Source organism: Rhinolophus ferrumequinum, chromosome 15, assembly GCF_004115265.2.
Source record: "Rhinolophus ferrumequinum isolate MPI-CBG mRhiFer1 chromosome 15, mRhiFer1_v1.p, whole genome shotgun sequence".
NCBI classification, from domain to species: Eukaryota; Metazoa; Chordata; class Mammalia; order Chiroptera; family Rhinolophidae; genus Rhinolophus; species Rhinolophus ferrumequinum.
In genome coordinates, this window is record NC_046298.1 from 32,709,002 (window position 1) to 32,724,166 (window position 15,165).

General features: G+C 43.6%; 1 protein-coding gene across 10 annotated transcripts in view; it reads left to right on the forward strand.

The window, feature by feature from the left end:
• The window catches only part of BANP (BTG3 associated nuclear protein), a 133,905-nt gene that overhangs the window by 40,965 nt on the left and 77,775 nt on the right, over window positions 1-15,165 (forward strand). For 8 of the 10 annotated variants that reach the window (XR_004425181.1, XR_004425182.1, XM_033128960.1 and 5 more), the window contains 2 exons: window positions 11,429-11,545; window positions 13,263-13,438. Coding sequence is in view for 8 of the 10 variants with exons in the window: in XM_033128960.1 (XP_032984851.1) it covers window positions 11,429-11,545; window positions 13,263-13,438 (293 nt within the window). In the remaining 2 variants the exon portion in view is untranslated. The remainder of the gene's footprint in view (window positions 1-11,428; window positions 11,546-13,262; window positions 13,439-15,165) is intronic. The other 2 variants (XM_033128965.1, XM_033128966.1) reach the window with 1 other exon arrangement.

Consider the following 15,165-nt stretch of genomic DNA (forward strand, 5'->3'; position numbering starts at 1 on the left):
TTCCACTTATGTAGGTCTTCACTCTCTGTCAGCAGGGTCTTACGGTTTTCAGTGTGGGGCTCTTGTACATATTTTGTTAAATTTATTTCTTAGTACTTCATATTTTTAAATGCTGTCATAAGTTATGTTGTATTTTAAATTTCACTATCCAGTTGTTCATTGGCATGTGTAGAAGTACAGCAGGTTTTTATATACTGACCATTATCCTGTATCATTGCTAAATTCACTTGTTTTAGGGAGCTTTTCTGTGGGGATTTTTTTTCAAAGTGTACATGGTCATATTGTTTTTAAATAAAGAGTTTTACTTCCTATTAAATTTCTGTATCTTACTTTGCTGCACTGTCTAGGGTCTCCATTTCAGTGTATTATTTTTTACATTTGTGCCCTATTTCTGATCTCTGGGTGATAGCATCCAGTCTTTCACCATTAAGTATGATGTTAGCTATAAAGTTTTCATAGATGCTCTTTGTTAGGTCAGAAAAGTTCCCTTCTTTTCCTTATTTCGTGAGAGTTTTTATCATGAGTAGGCATTGAATTTTCACATGCTTTTCGTGTATCTACTTGAGATGATCTTACGGTTTTTCTTGTTGATGCTGTTGTTACAGTGCCTTAACACTGATGGATTTCGAACGCTAAACTAACTTTGCATTTGTTGTAATATACCTGACTTGATCACAGTGTTTTACCGCTTTTTATATAGTTTCTTGGTTTGATTTGCTAATCTTTAGTTAAGGGTTTTTGCATCTGTGTTTATGGGGTGTATTAGTCTGTAGTTTTCTTTTTGACATAACGTCTCTGTTTTGTTATCAGGATAATGCTAGCTTCAAAAAGTGAGCTGGGAAGTCATCTCTCATTTTCTGAAAGCGTTTCTATATTTCTGTCTTAAATACTTGATAGAATTTGCCAGTGAAGCCATCTGAGTTTAGGTTTTAGTTATGAATTCAATTTCTTTAATAAATATAGAACTTTGATAAATGTAGGCCTCCTTGAGTCAGTGTTGTTTAGTTTGTATCTCTCAAATGGTTTTTCCTTTTCATCTAAATTCTAGACTATATTAGCGTAGTATTTTTATAATGTTCCGTGTTATCTTTTAAATGTCTGCAGGTCCACATGACATTTGGGTGCCGTGTCTCCTTGGGCTCCTCTGGTCTGTGATAGGTTCTTAGGCTTTTCTTGTTTTTATGACTTTTTGAGCAGTGCTGCTCAGGTGTTTTATAGACTGTCCCTCAGTTGGGATTTGTCTGGTGCCTTTCTCATGATTAGAGGGATTGGGCGTTTTGGGGAGGAGGAGCACAGAGGTGAAGTGTGCCTCCCCTTGCATCTTATCAAGGGTGTATGCCGTCTCCATGACTTTTCACTGCTGGTGTTGACGTGGATCACCGGCTCAGGGATGTGTGTCAGGTTTCTCCGCAGTGCGGCTGCTACCCTCCCGCCACGCCTTCCATCCTGTGCTCTTTGGGAGGATGTCACTTAGCTTGGTCCCCACCTGCGGAATGGGGAGTCCTGCTCAGCCTCCTATAAGGTGGAGCATCTACACACACTATTTGTTCTTCTTAATGGCAGCTTTGTCTCCTCTTCCTCACTTATGAATTTAGTCAGTCATTTATATCAGCATGGACTCATGGATATTTATTTTATACTTTGGGTTAGAGTCCAATACAGACAGTTCCCAACTTACGGTGGTCTGACTTTTAACGATTTTTCAACTTCACAAAATAGAGCAAAAACGATGTGCATTCAGTGCTGCTTCGAGTTTTGACTTTTGATCTTTTCCCGGGCTAGTGACACGCAGGATGAGACTGTCTCTCGTGATGCTGAGCAGCGGCAGCGAGCTGTGGCTCCTAGTCAGCTGCACGATCGGGGGGTCAGCGACTAATACTGCACAGTGGATGCCCTGTGTTAGATGATTTGCCCAACGGTAGGCCAGTGTGAGTGTTTGAGTACGTATAAAGCAGGCTGGGCGAAGCTGTGGTGCTCAGTATACCCTCTTTCCCCGAAAATAAGACCTAGCCGGACATTCATCTCTGATGCATCTTTTGGAGCAAAAATTAATATGAGACCTGGTCTTATTTTACTATACTATAATTCCGGGTATAATATGATATGACATGATATAATATAATACAATATAATACCAGGTCTTATATTAATTTTTGCTCCAAAAGATGCATTAGAGCTGATTGTCCAGCTAAGTCTTATTTTTGGGGAAACACGGTAGGTAGGTGAGGTCTATTAAGTGCATTTTCCACTTACGATATTTTTGACTTACAGTGGGTTTATTGGGATGTAACCCTGTCGTAAGTCAAGGAGCATCTGTACTACTTCATGTTCTTGCGTTAATTGTTCCAGCTTTGGCCATTGGGAGCGCCCTCAGGTGGCTCCTGAGGCCTTTGACACCCCCGACCCCAACACTGTGGGATTTGTTTGGTCGGAGCTCTTCCTCACTTTCTGGCACAAGATGCTCAAGGCTCATCTTGTATGTTCGCTGTCCCCGTCCCAGAGTCGGCCATTTCTTCCTGTATTGGAAAATGGTGTTAGAGACTAGACCGGGTACCAGGTGACTTCTTGAGTGTTCAGAGTGTCCCCCGCCCGCAGGGCATGTTCCTGTGCAAGTCACATGCAGTTCTCTTGCTCCTCTGTGCGCCGATGGGGGGCCTGCTCCCCCCTGAGAGCCAGTGCTGTCATTCAGGGTTCCCTTTCCCACTTGTTGTCACTAGCAATTATTTCTGTAGCTCCTTGGAAAGAAGAAAAAATACTCATTCCTAACCAATGTGCTCTTCTCCTGATTTGAATTATTGGGTTGAATTCACAGAAATTTGTTGCCATACAAGCATGGCTCCTGTGGGGTGAGGCGAGGTGCAGGTTAGAACCTGAGCCTGCTGGAGTCTGTCTGCTTCAGGAGCTTCTTTGTCAATCAGCTGGTTTTTGAAGTTAGTTGTGTTAGGTTATCCTCATTTCTTTGATGCAGTTGGACGGGTTGGTTTTATACTTACGTTTTGCTCATCTCATTAGATATTGGCAAGACATTTTTAATGCTAATTTATTCCAATCCCTAAGAGTATTTTTTTGGATCCTGGTTGTTACGACGTCTTAACCTTTAATCTATAAGCAATAGAAATAAACATTTGAAAACAAATTTTAGTAAATGTTTCATTTGAGTGCTTGGTGTATTGAGGGGGTAATATGAACTGCGTGGTAAAGACTCCCCGATACTTGGGGGTCACCACCATGGAAGATTGCTCATGGCCACGTGGGCATTTCTGGGCCTCCCACGGCTCTCTCCTGGTGTGGCTCTCATGCTGGTGCCTTCCATCTGTGCTCTGCCGTCCCCTAAGGCCTCAGGGTCCTCCGTCAGGGAAAGGAAAGATTGGAGAAGACGTATCCCCTTCTTAAAACGCTGGCCTGGGAGAGACACACCTCTCTCCCGTTTATATCCCACCCACAAGCACTTGTCCCAGGGCAGTGTTTGCAGAGAACGCCCCCTGGAACTGTAGCGTGGCTGCGTAGTGGCTCCCAGGGACAGGACCACCCTATGAAAAGGGGCAGGGGCTCATGGTGGGCCCCATCCCACCTGCCTGTCTCAGGCTTGGGGACCTCAGAGTATCTGACTATTTAACTGAGAATTGCTACCCCCACCCACCTCCATTTCTGCCCTTGTTGAAACTCTAAGACTGGTAAACAATTCTGTTTGTGTAAGGACATGACACTGAACTGAATAGTTTCTTATTTTACTGTGACCCAGGTTCTTGTGTGCTGTGCAGGAATAGCACTGTAAGAGCCAATGGGAGAACAGGTACTTAGGGAACAAATACCTGTGGGGTTTTAGAAGAACCTGTCAACATGTTTTCTGTAAGTAGAAAGCAGAAGAAATTGCTTGAGGTTCTTGCTGGTTTGCTTTCGTTAATTGAGAGTTTTTCTTTGAGGTGTGTCACTGTTGATGATGGATCAGACTTGGTGGTACTTGGTTGCTTGTTTCCTAGATGAGCTTTTTGCTTGGATTAAATGCTTTCGGTGCTTGTGGAAGTTTTCTTTGATCTTTGGGAATTGGAAATAAGGAAGGACTGTGCTGCTTATACAAACCTAATTCTCCCAGGGGACTCCATTCTGCATGGGAACTTAAGAAGTGTTTGCTTGGTTGAACCCCAGTGCACTGAAACTCTTGGGTAGGGATGGTGGATATAGGCATGACTCTTTTACCTCCCCGCACCCCACCATTTGCATGGCAGACTTGTTAATTGATGTTGGCCCATCCCCCTGAGTTAGCAACAACCTCAAATCTGAATCGCCATGTGTGTGTTTCAGGTAGATGGAGCTGGCTCCAAAGAGTAAACTGGTTTGACTATCATGGTTCTAAGGGGTTTTCTCTGTCAGTGCACAGTGAGAGGTGTGTGTATATGTGTCTGCATGCATGTGTATGTACATTCAGAGTCCAGTTATAAGCCCCTGAAATCTGTATAGGGGTTTTGCAGATTCTGAGTTAGAGTTCCTACAAAATTCTCTAAGAGTACACCAATCTGACACCCCCAGTTCTTCTGTAGAGCTTGGGTGCAGCCTCCGGTCCACCTGACCCTTCTCTGTCTGTCCCAGGTCTGCATGTGCGTGTTGTTGAGGTCTCTGCACATCAGACACTGACCTGGCAAGTGTTGCCTGGTCCTGTCCTGGTGTCCTCGTACCCACCCCCCCCACCCACAACGTCCTTGCCTGTGCTAGACCACTGTATGGGCTCCAGCCCCTCTGGTTCAACCCAAGGCTACTTTTGTCCAACTCGTTTTTAATTTTTCTTTTGTAATAAAAAAAGTGGCAAATACAAACTTGTGAAAAATAGTTTAAATCCTGTATTTTTCAAGGAGAGGATTTTTTGATGTCTTTTATTTTGTTTTTTGTTTTTTTGTTTTTTTGTTTTTACATGGACTTGAATAAAGCCCCTAAGTGTCCATTTAAATAATAGTGCATTTTGTATGACTGATGAGCAAAGGGGGCAGAAAATTTGATGTTTTAAAGTAGTAATACAGGTACTTGTAATGCCACAAAGCAGTTTCCTAAGACTGAAGAGAAGTCAATGTCCGCACTGTAAGTGCAGCTTGGAAAATGTTTGCCATGACAACTCTGTAAGCTGAAGATACTTTATTTTAAATCCTTCAAAATGTATCTAAAAGCAAAAGAACTGAAATGCCGGAACACTGAAAGAGTAAATCGTAGCTGTAACTGAAATAGGATTATTTGGGCTCTTGACTCATAAGTGGCTAATAAGAGTATGAGAGATACTTGGTTTGAAATCCAGGCTCTGTCGCCTATAAACGGTGAGAACTTGGGCAAATTGGTACCTTTTCTAAGCATCAGTTTCTTCATCAGTACAATGAGAATGAAAGTCACAAGCTAGGCTTTCTGTGAATGAGATCATACATGTAGGTGCTTAGTATTTCTTGATCCTCCACAACCCTGTGAGGTTTAAAAAATTAATAATATTAGTGCTGGTCGTTCACTGACTGCCTAGTACTGGCCGGGCCTCGTGGTACATGCTGGACTCATACCGGTAAGCCCCCAGGATTCAAGATCACCCTCAGTATCTTCCAGAATTCCACTGGATGACAGCGTCCTAGGCTGTCCTCGGCGTCATGTTTGTAGGATTCTGTTCTGGCTTGTGATTCTTGGCCTTTTTTCTTTTAGCAGTCGGACTGGCAGCATGCGACCAAAGAATCTAGAGGCAACAGCCAGAGGCTTGCGCTCAGATACGAGGCTTGTTCTTGAATTCATTCATTCATGTCTTAAATGCACAGCTTGACCGTGTACTGGGCATTCAGCTAAGCAGTTGGGATTCACTATTGACCAAAACAGACAAAAAGATCCCTGTACAGGGATGGCCACTTATCAAACTAAACTGTAATAAGTGAACTGGGTAATAGATCAGAAGGTGCTGAGTGCTGTGGGGAAAGCAGTGAACAGAGCAGATTTGTGCTTCTTATTATAGGTTTGTGTAATTTTTAGTGTTGTTGTTTTAAACCAGAAGCACCCATCAGAATCACCTGGGGGAATTGTTTTTGTTTTTGTTTTTTAAAGGCCCAAGCTGTCTGGGAATGGGCCCTCGCTGCCCCAGGAACTTCTGATATTCCAGAAGTTGGGGGCTGTAGACTCCTGCTTTACTGATGGTGGTTAACATTGTTGGCCCTGCTGCTTGAGGACTTCGGGCTCAAATCTAACTTCGCCACTTCCCAGCGGTGTGGCTTGGGCAGGTTATTGGCCTGTGTGTGCGGTGGGCTGCTCGTCTCTGCAGGGAAGGTACTGCAGGGCCCCCTCAGGCTTCCAGGGTTGAAGGACTCCTTTTCCACGGAGTACTTGGCAGTTCCGTTGCCCTGACTGCCCCTGCTGGAGTCTGTGTGGTCCTGCACTCACAGCCACTAAATGGTCCTTGTTCTGCCCCGTCCCAGGCCGCTGGGCCAAGCTCTAGGGTGTGTTTTACTTCTGAATGATGCTGTATTTAGACAAGAGTATTCAACTTGTGTAATTAGCATAATCTTAGAGTTAAGCAAGAATATTCAGCTTGTGAATTAGCATAATAGAATTAAAACAATCAGGACAGCCTGTGGGTCTAGCTGCTTTACTTTTCCTTAATTTTGGTTAAGTTTTTATTTCACAGGCGCTTAAACCACAAAGGTAGAGATAATGATTTAAGATTGTGAAGGAATGTATTGAACACAAAAGAAAGTTTTTAAGAAACAAAATGACCGAGGGATAGATAAATTGATCAGTGGAACAGAGTAGAGAGCCCAGAAATAGACCCTCACTAATATGCCCCCAACTAGTGTTTGACAAAGGTGCAAAAGCAGTTCGATGGAAGAAGGACAGACCTTTAACAAATGGTGCTGGAAGAATTGGGCATCCACAGGCAAAATAAAAGAAAAGAACCTCAATGTGAGTCTCACAACTTGAACAGAAATTAATTTAAAATGGATCACAGATTTAAATGTAAATGTGAAACAGAAACCTTTAGATGAAAACACAGGAGAAGATTCTTGAACTTAGGTGTTAGGCAAAGACTTCTTAGACTTGACACCAACAGCATAAAACGATAAATTGGACTTGACCAAAATAAGAAACTTATGCTCTGTGAAAGACCCGCTAGGAGGATGAAAAGACAAGCCACAGACTAGGAGAAAACATTTGCAAACCACTTATCTGACAAAAAGACTAGTATCTAGAATAAAGAACTCTTCAAAACTCAACAGTACATAAACAAACAATACAATTAGAAAATGGGCCAAAAAAACCACAGTGAGATAATCACTCCACACCTACCAGAATGGCTAAATAAAAAAATAGTGACACCACCAAATAAATGCTGACGAGGATGTGGAGAAACTGGATCACGCCTCCATGGCTGGTGGGAATGTAAAATGGTGCAGCCGCTGTGGAACACAGTCTGGCGGTACTTTATAAAGCTAAACATGGACTTGCCATATGGCTCAGTAATCACATTCTTGGGCATTTGTCCCAGAGAAATGAAAACTTTTGTTCACACAAACCTCTTCATGGATGCCCATGGCAGCTTTATTGGTAATGTCCCAAAGCTCCAGACACCCCAGATGCCCTTCTGTGGGTGAAAGGTTAAACAAACCCGTACACCTGGAAACAAACACTCGCGCCTGGACAAACATGCAGCAACAACACAGAGTGAGCTGCTGATATGTGCTGCCCCTTGGATGACCTCGGGGACATTGTGCTGAGTGCCAAAAGCCGGTCTCAAACGGTCATGTGCTGTATGCTTCCATGCCTGTAACTTTCTCGAAATGTTGGAACTATAGATGGAGAATAGGTTAGTGGTTGTTGGGGGACAGGGTGGGACGGGAGGGTGGCAGTGGAGCAGCACGCAGATGTATGCAGGTGTCAGGTGCATTGAAGCCCTCACACCACATGCACGTGCGCACAAACTGGTGAAACCTGAACGAGGCCTGTAGTCTCATTAGCAGCATTGTTGCGATTCCACTTTCCTACGTTTGGTGTTGAACCACAGGTTATAGGATGTCACCACTGGGGACACAGGACTTGATGTACTTCTTTTATAATTTCCTGTGGATCTATAATTATTTCAGAATGTATCAGGGTTCAACCATAGAAGCAGAACCAATAGGAGATACATGTGACAGAGAGAGAGAGAGAGAGCGCGCGCCCCCATGAGAGATTTATCACATGGGATTGGCCTGCACGGCGGTGGGGGCAGCCAAAGCATGTCGGAAGTCTATAGATCAGGTGGACAGGAAGGGAAGATCACGGTCAGCTGGCAGGAGCTGTTTGGAGTCTCCAAGCCCAGGAAAGCCTAAACCTCCCTTCCAACGTTCCATCTGATTAGGCCAGGCCCACCCAGCATCATCTTTCTTTTGAATAACTTAACATCCACCAGGTAGACTTTTAATCACATCTGCAAAATCCCTTCACAGCAGTACCCAGATGAATTTCTGATTGAATGACTGGGGGCTGTAATTCAGCCAGTCAAGAAACTTAAAATTGTGACAATGTTTCCATATCAACCCTTAGATAACTACTTCATTCTTCTTAATCTGATATGCCCTGTTTCCCCGAAAGTAAGACCTAGTCAGACAATCAGCTCTAATGTATCTTTTGGAGCAAAAAGTAATATAAGATCCGGTAGTATATTATGGTCTTATAGTAAAATAAGACTGGGGCTTATATTAATTTTTGCTCCAAAAGACTCATTAGAGCTGATTGTCCTGCTAGGTCTTATTTTTGGGGAAACATGGTAGATGTTACATAATTTTTGAAAAACGAAATTCTTTTCGTTCTTTTGTAATACAATTTGAGGTTGACATAAATTGCATTAGTAGAAAGGGTGTAATTTCTGGCATATTGTGATACTGATATTTAAAAACAAAACGGATTCATTGCTCTTTAAATGTTTTCATTATAATCTAAATACCGTCATCCATTTAAAAAATCCCATGAATAAACTTTCAACAGCCAAATTTTGCATTGTTCCTTTGGTTTTTTGAACTTTGATTCCCGTTTTTTCCCTTACAAAATTTTATCCTGTCAACCAGGCTGTCACACTCCTTTGCATCACAAATAGGGATAGAAATTGAAGCTGAAATGTTTATTTCCTGTAACTGGAAGACCCCAAGGGTTAAAAAAGCTCTTCTGTATTGAGTTCTCATTATAATTGTTAGTACACGGTCGAACACAACAACACAAATGTTTATCACTCGTTTATAATGAATTCTTAATGACACAGCATTGTGAATGTATTTTTGAGATGGATGTGGATTTAGTTTTAGTTAATTTCCCAACCCCACGATGATTATGACACCGCTTAAACTGAGACAGGGTTCGCGTCGGTTCTATTTCTCTTTTTAGTTTTTACAGTTTTAAGTTCTGAGAAACTTTGTTCCCATAAGTAAATATGTGGGAAAGGAAGGAGTTCCTCAGTTCTTTACGTTACATGCCAAAAATTGTAGTGGTCTATCATCAGAAATTATTTTTGATGATCTGTGAGCTGAATATTTAACTAGATCCTGTCAGTTTTGTTGAAAGTGAAGAATTTTGGAGCAGTAACTCACTGAAGGGTTTTCCAGTCGGTCAGTGGAGGCATTGCTGTATTTCAGACTGGCCTCGTGTTTGTACCTTAGGTGTTCATTTCCTGGATGGACAGTGCGTCTGAGTATAATTAGAGTGAGGTAATTTTTTTCTTTTAAAGTGGGAAAAGAGCTTTGTGAAAGGGAACAAACACGTTGACTAGAGGCATTCTCCCAAGGAGAATCGTTTTTTAGGAAATAGAACATTCTGGAAAATCAGGATCTGGAAATTGAGTCACTGAGAGCTGTCCACACCCAGGAACCTCCTGGAAGCCTTGGGGTACCTCTAGGGCTACATTTATTCTAGCTTGAAGCTGGCTTCTGAACAGTATTTCCTTGATCTTAATAAGAATCTTCAGGGGAAAAAGGTATGTTTAGTCAAACAGCTTCCAGATGAGCATGAATAAATTTTAATCTGTATTTCTTGCAGGACTTCTCAGACCGTTAATGTGGTAATGTCCATTAGGGAACTACTTTCTTCTCAGTAGACCCTCATGGAATGAGAGGGCTTGGGCGGGGTATGTGTGTATTCACTAGTGTTCCATGGAATACACTTTGGAAATACCAAATGTGTGGAAACTATTTTGTCTCCTGTTTTGATATATGAGGAGCATGAAATCGTCAGCCGGTATGTGACCACAGTACCAAGTCAGAGGTCACCTAGGTTACTCGCGAGCCTGACCTGTGGCTAGGTCATCAGGGTTTGGTGGGTGACTTTAGGTATCACCAAAGAACAAGTGGAATAATTGAAAAAAAATAACATATACCTTTGAGTGATGTGCAGTTGATCATGCTCTTATTTTCGAAGGCCAGGGGTCCTGCCATTTACTTGGGTAGGAAGTGGAGCCATTTGTGCACTGATGTTTGGCCGGGGGTTAACAGCCGTGCGGCAGTGACAGTGGGCTGGATTTTCACATGTGCAGTTGGTCACGTGAAATCTTCTGTGTCACGGTGATGTTTCCGCAGAGTTGTGTCTTGGAGTGTGAAATCCAAGAATGACACTTTTTTCAGGTAATACTGCTGTGCGTTTCAGGTGCTTGTTCTGGCACTCTGACCTCCACAATAAAGCAAACTCTCAACTTTCCTGAGGCAGTAAGCACTGGGGACTAGAAGATGAATGACTGGGAAGTCTCAGTGAGTGTGCGCCTTGAGATAGGCTGTTGGCTGCTGGTGAACATAGAGTGCGTCCTCTCGAGGAAGGTGCCGGGGAGGGCGCCCTTCTTTCCTGTGATCATTTGCCTTCAAAGCGAAACCCGGAGGCCCTTTGGTCGTGGTTCCCGTGCTCTCGCAGAGGAACCTGGAGGCAATCAGTGCCGTGTGGCCCACCCACAGGCCCTCTATTGTGATTGCCCTTTTCTTTCCAAAGCAGCATGAACATTTTGGGATGATGCTGATTAAATACAGCGGTTATGAAAGCCTAGATTTGTCAAGTAGGAATCCATTGGAATGGGATGAGTAAAAATATCAAGCTGTTTTTCATGCAAACATGCTACTTTAGAACCCTTATTAACTGCATAGTAACAACTTGTGATATCTCGATCTTTATATGTTCTATATAAAGATTTAAATATTTTTAACTCAGCTTTACCATTATTATCCCGTTGTGCAAACTGAGAATGCTAACAACGAGGAAGGTTAAACTCTATTAAAAAAATCCCCATCTCCAGTTTATTCTGTGCTCAGTGGTAACTGTATATTGCTTTAAATGTGGTTTCTGCTTGGGGCCACCTCCCTCCCTTAGGGCCGGTCATTGGGAGCTGACTGTATTAAATTACTCTTATGCACGCTGACAATGAATGTTGTTGTTTTAAGGTCTTCTTTTTCTTTGTGATTCTTTTGTTCCCTAGCGTCGTCCCCCAGACTACAGTAATACTCAACAGTGATCGGCAGAACGCCATTGTAGCCAAGATGGAAGACCCCTTGAGCAGCAGGGCACCGGATTCCCTGGAAAATATCATTAGCAAGTCAGTAGCCACAACACCAACCCCACCTTTCACTGCCTCTGCCACCGTGATGAGTCCCCTCCAGGACAAATCAGCGTTCCGAGCCAGGCACAGTCGGGCATTTCTGTCCTCACGTGGGTTGAGCACAACAGGCGCTGCCCACAGTTCTTGGCGGTGGGGAGGGCTGTGCCATGCTGCGGGCCCAAGTCCCTACGGACGAGCTGGAGAAGGGCGAGCGCTTCAGGGAGAGGCGGCGTTTGGGACTGTTGTGTCTAGTGTAGCGTGTGGTGTCTAGTGCAGCGTGTGGTATCGGGACATTGCGCTGTGTTTTCACAGCACTCAGTCAAGCCCTTATCCTCTTACCTGTTCACGGCTTGCTCCCCTCTGGGTATCTGTCTGTCCAGCAGCGTGTCAGGTCAACGGACACCCTCGTGTAAGTTTGCTAAGTGGTGGAAGCATTTCGAGGTGATGGCTTTTTTCTCACACCTTTTACATTTGAGGTATTTTGTTTGTAACCTTTGTCAGAAATGGAAGTGCACAAAGGCATCGTTGCCACCCTTGTGTGACCATGCAGTCTGCCGCAGGTGGCCCTGCCTAGCAGCCTGGGCCCAGCTTTTCCTGACAACATGCCTCCAAGAGGGCAGTTTTTGTTTCCGTGTCTTCACAGAGTTCTGTTTTGCCTTTTCTCTCAGTCTCCTTTGCAGATTGTTCCTCTTCCAGCTACGTTCTGTTTTCTTTATTGTTGTGGCCCAGGCCTCTGGGAGCCCAGCTGTGCCGTTGAAGGTGGGCGTGTGGGGCGAAGGGAGAAAAGGTGGTGAAGTCCGGGTGTCGGGCTCAGAGGCCGGGGAGATCTGGCCAGTGGAGAAGAGGCGGGGTGAGGCGTGCCTCTCGCGTGGCCTGGGTGCAGGTCAGCCGTCAGAGTCTGAGCCTTTAGGAGCCAGGTCAGCTTGAACAGGCCTCTGCGGAATCAAGTCCAGAAAGTGTAGTTCCCTCCTCCGGGTAGAGCCAGGATTTGAAACCCGTTTTGATGTGTAAACAGAGAAATTGTGCTTCTCTCCCCTTTCTCAGTCCACGTGAAGTGATGTTGAGAAGGTTATTAAAAAGGCCAGTAGCACATCTCTGGATATTTTTTTTGAGCACTTTTTGGAGCTGGCCTGTGTCCTGTCTTTCTGGTAGTATCTCATTGCTCCTGGTGGTGGTGAGCATATCCCCTAGGAGATTCTTGACTGGCTTTTTAAACCTAATTTAGTGGGTTTTGTCAGTGGGAATAACTGGGAGTGATAACTGCATTTTCACCGACTGAGTCATTTCTAGAATGTCTAAGTATGGAGTGGATTGGGTCAGTGGAAGTCTCTAGGCGTGCTTCCTCTTAATTTAGTCTTTTCCCTTGACGTAAAAGTTACTCTTACACAAATGTCAACACTTTGTAGGAATACCTGTGATCGAAAAGCAACATTTAGGCCTTCAGTCGCGGTGAGCTGTTGATTTTACTTCATGATATAAACAGTTTTTTAAACTTCTAAAATTGTATACAGTTTCTTTCAACCCCAGACTATATTTCCTGGCATTAAATTGCTATTAATCTTAGTAGAAGGAGCTGCATGGGAAGACTTGTGACCCCCTGCTCCGTGTGAAGTTAGTCTCTGATAAGGGAAGGCCAGAACATTGCAGTGACTCAGTGCCCGTCTCGGCCGTGCTGCTCTCACAACCTTGCTGGTGTTTTTGTTTCCCCGCTCAGTGCGGTTCCTGGGCGTCGGCAGAACACGATCGTGGTGAAGGTGCCGGGACAAGAAGACAGCCACAACGAGGATGGGGAGAGCGGGTCGGAGGCCAGCGACTCCGTTTCCACCTGTGGACAGTCAGGGAGTCAGAACATCGGAAACAACGTCACCCTCATCACCCTGAACTCAGAAGGTGCGCCCGCAAAGCCTTTCCTTTCCTTTGCCCGAATAGCAATAGGTACAGTTCCCCCAGACACATACTTCTTTTTGGAAGAGTAATACATGTTTATTGTTTTTCAAAAGTGACAAACTATAAAAATGATGAAGAAAGTGAAAATAACCTGGAAAATTCCACATCTGTAGATGTCTGAATCTTCCAGGCTTTTTTTCTGTGTTAACACACACACTGATTTATGATTTTATAACTCACTTTTTTCCACTGTATAGTAGAAATCTTTCCACATTCACACAGATTTCCATACACGTTGTCAGTCAGTTTCACTTACTTAATCAACTTCTGGCGGCTTTCTTATGAGGGACAGTTGTAATTTGTATAACTAGTAGTGTAACGAGCAGTACTGTCTGGGACGACAGGTCTGTCCGTGGCTCTCTGAGGAGGGCCTTGTGTGGACTCGCAGAGGTGATAGCACATTCAAGTCGGTCCACGCCACGAGCTGTGCCACCTCTTCCAGTGAGATTTAGAGGGAACTGTGTGGTGTGGCTGCTAGCCTCTAAGTAAACCCGTTTCACCCACACTGGGGTTTCTGTCCCCCCTTCCTCTCCCCTGCCAGGGTCTGAGGTGTATTCTCACCTGGCCCTTGGTCTGTGTGGCCAGCCTGGTGTACCCTTCAAAGAATTCCTGCCACCTGGCACCTTTGTCATATCTTTGGTGGCTAACTTAATGCTTCCCAAGTAGGACTTATTACAGCATGGAGAGAAAGGAGAGAGAACTCAGACAAATTTAGTATTGTTACAGAGTTCAAAAGCCTATAATTCCTTCACTAGAAAAACTTGTGAGGTTTTTCTGCTTCAACATCTGAGTTGTTGATTTTTCCTAAAAACGCAAGGTAGATTTTTCTACTGAGTAAAGATCATCCTGTTAGAAAGACTTGTCACCATATCTAAAACATTGAAAACAGTGGTTTCCTCAAAATGTTGTTCACCTCTAACTTAAATTGCTAGGAGTGGGATGGCAGAATAAGGTGGAAAGAGAAGAGAATTAGGGCAACCTTTTTTTAAAATTGAGTTCTAATTTACATACCATACAATTCACCATTTTAAAACACACACTTAAGTGGTTTTTAGTATATTCACCAAGTTATGCAGCCATCACCACTATCTAATTCCAGAATATTGTCATCACCTCAAAAAGAAACTCCATAGTAGTTACTCCCAATTCTTCCTCCCCCCAGTCCCTGGCAACCACTAATCTGCTTTCTGTCTCTATGGATTTAGCTACTGTGGACGTTTTGTATAAATGGAATCATACGATGTCATCCATGTTGTAGCAGTCTTCAGTATTTCATTCCTTTTTATGGCTGAATAATATTCTAGCGTATGGATAGACTGCATTTTATTTATCCACTCATCTGTTGATGGACCCTTGGTTTCCACTTTCTGACTGTTATGTGTAGTGCGGTTGTGATCATTTGTGTATAGGTTTCTGTGTGGCTGTATGTGTTAATTTTTCTTGGGTCGATTGATACCTGGGAGTGAAATTGCTGGGTCGGGCGACTAGTTTTTTTATACATTAAATTTGAGGAAAAGAGGGATGCTGCTGATTTCATCCTCATGGATATTACATGAAATCACATTTGCAACAATTGCAGCAAAAACTAATTGTTCTTTCTCTTTTTTCATGTTGATTTTGGGTAAATACCCACCAGATCTGGCTACCCACTTTAGGCCGACCATTTGTTT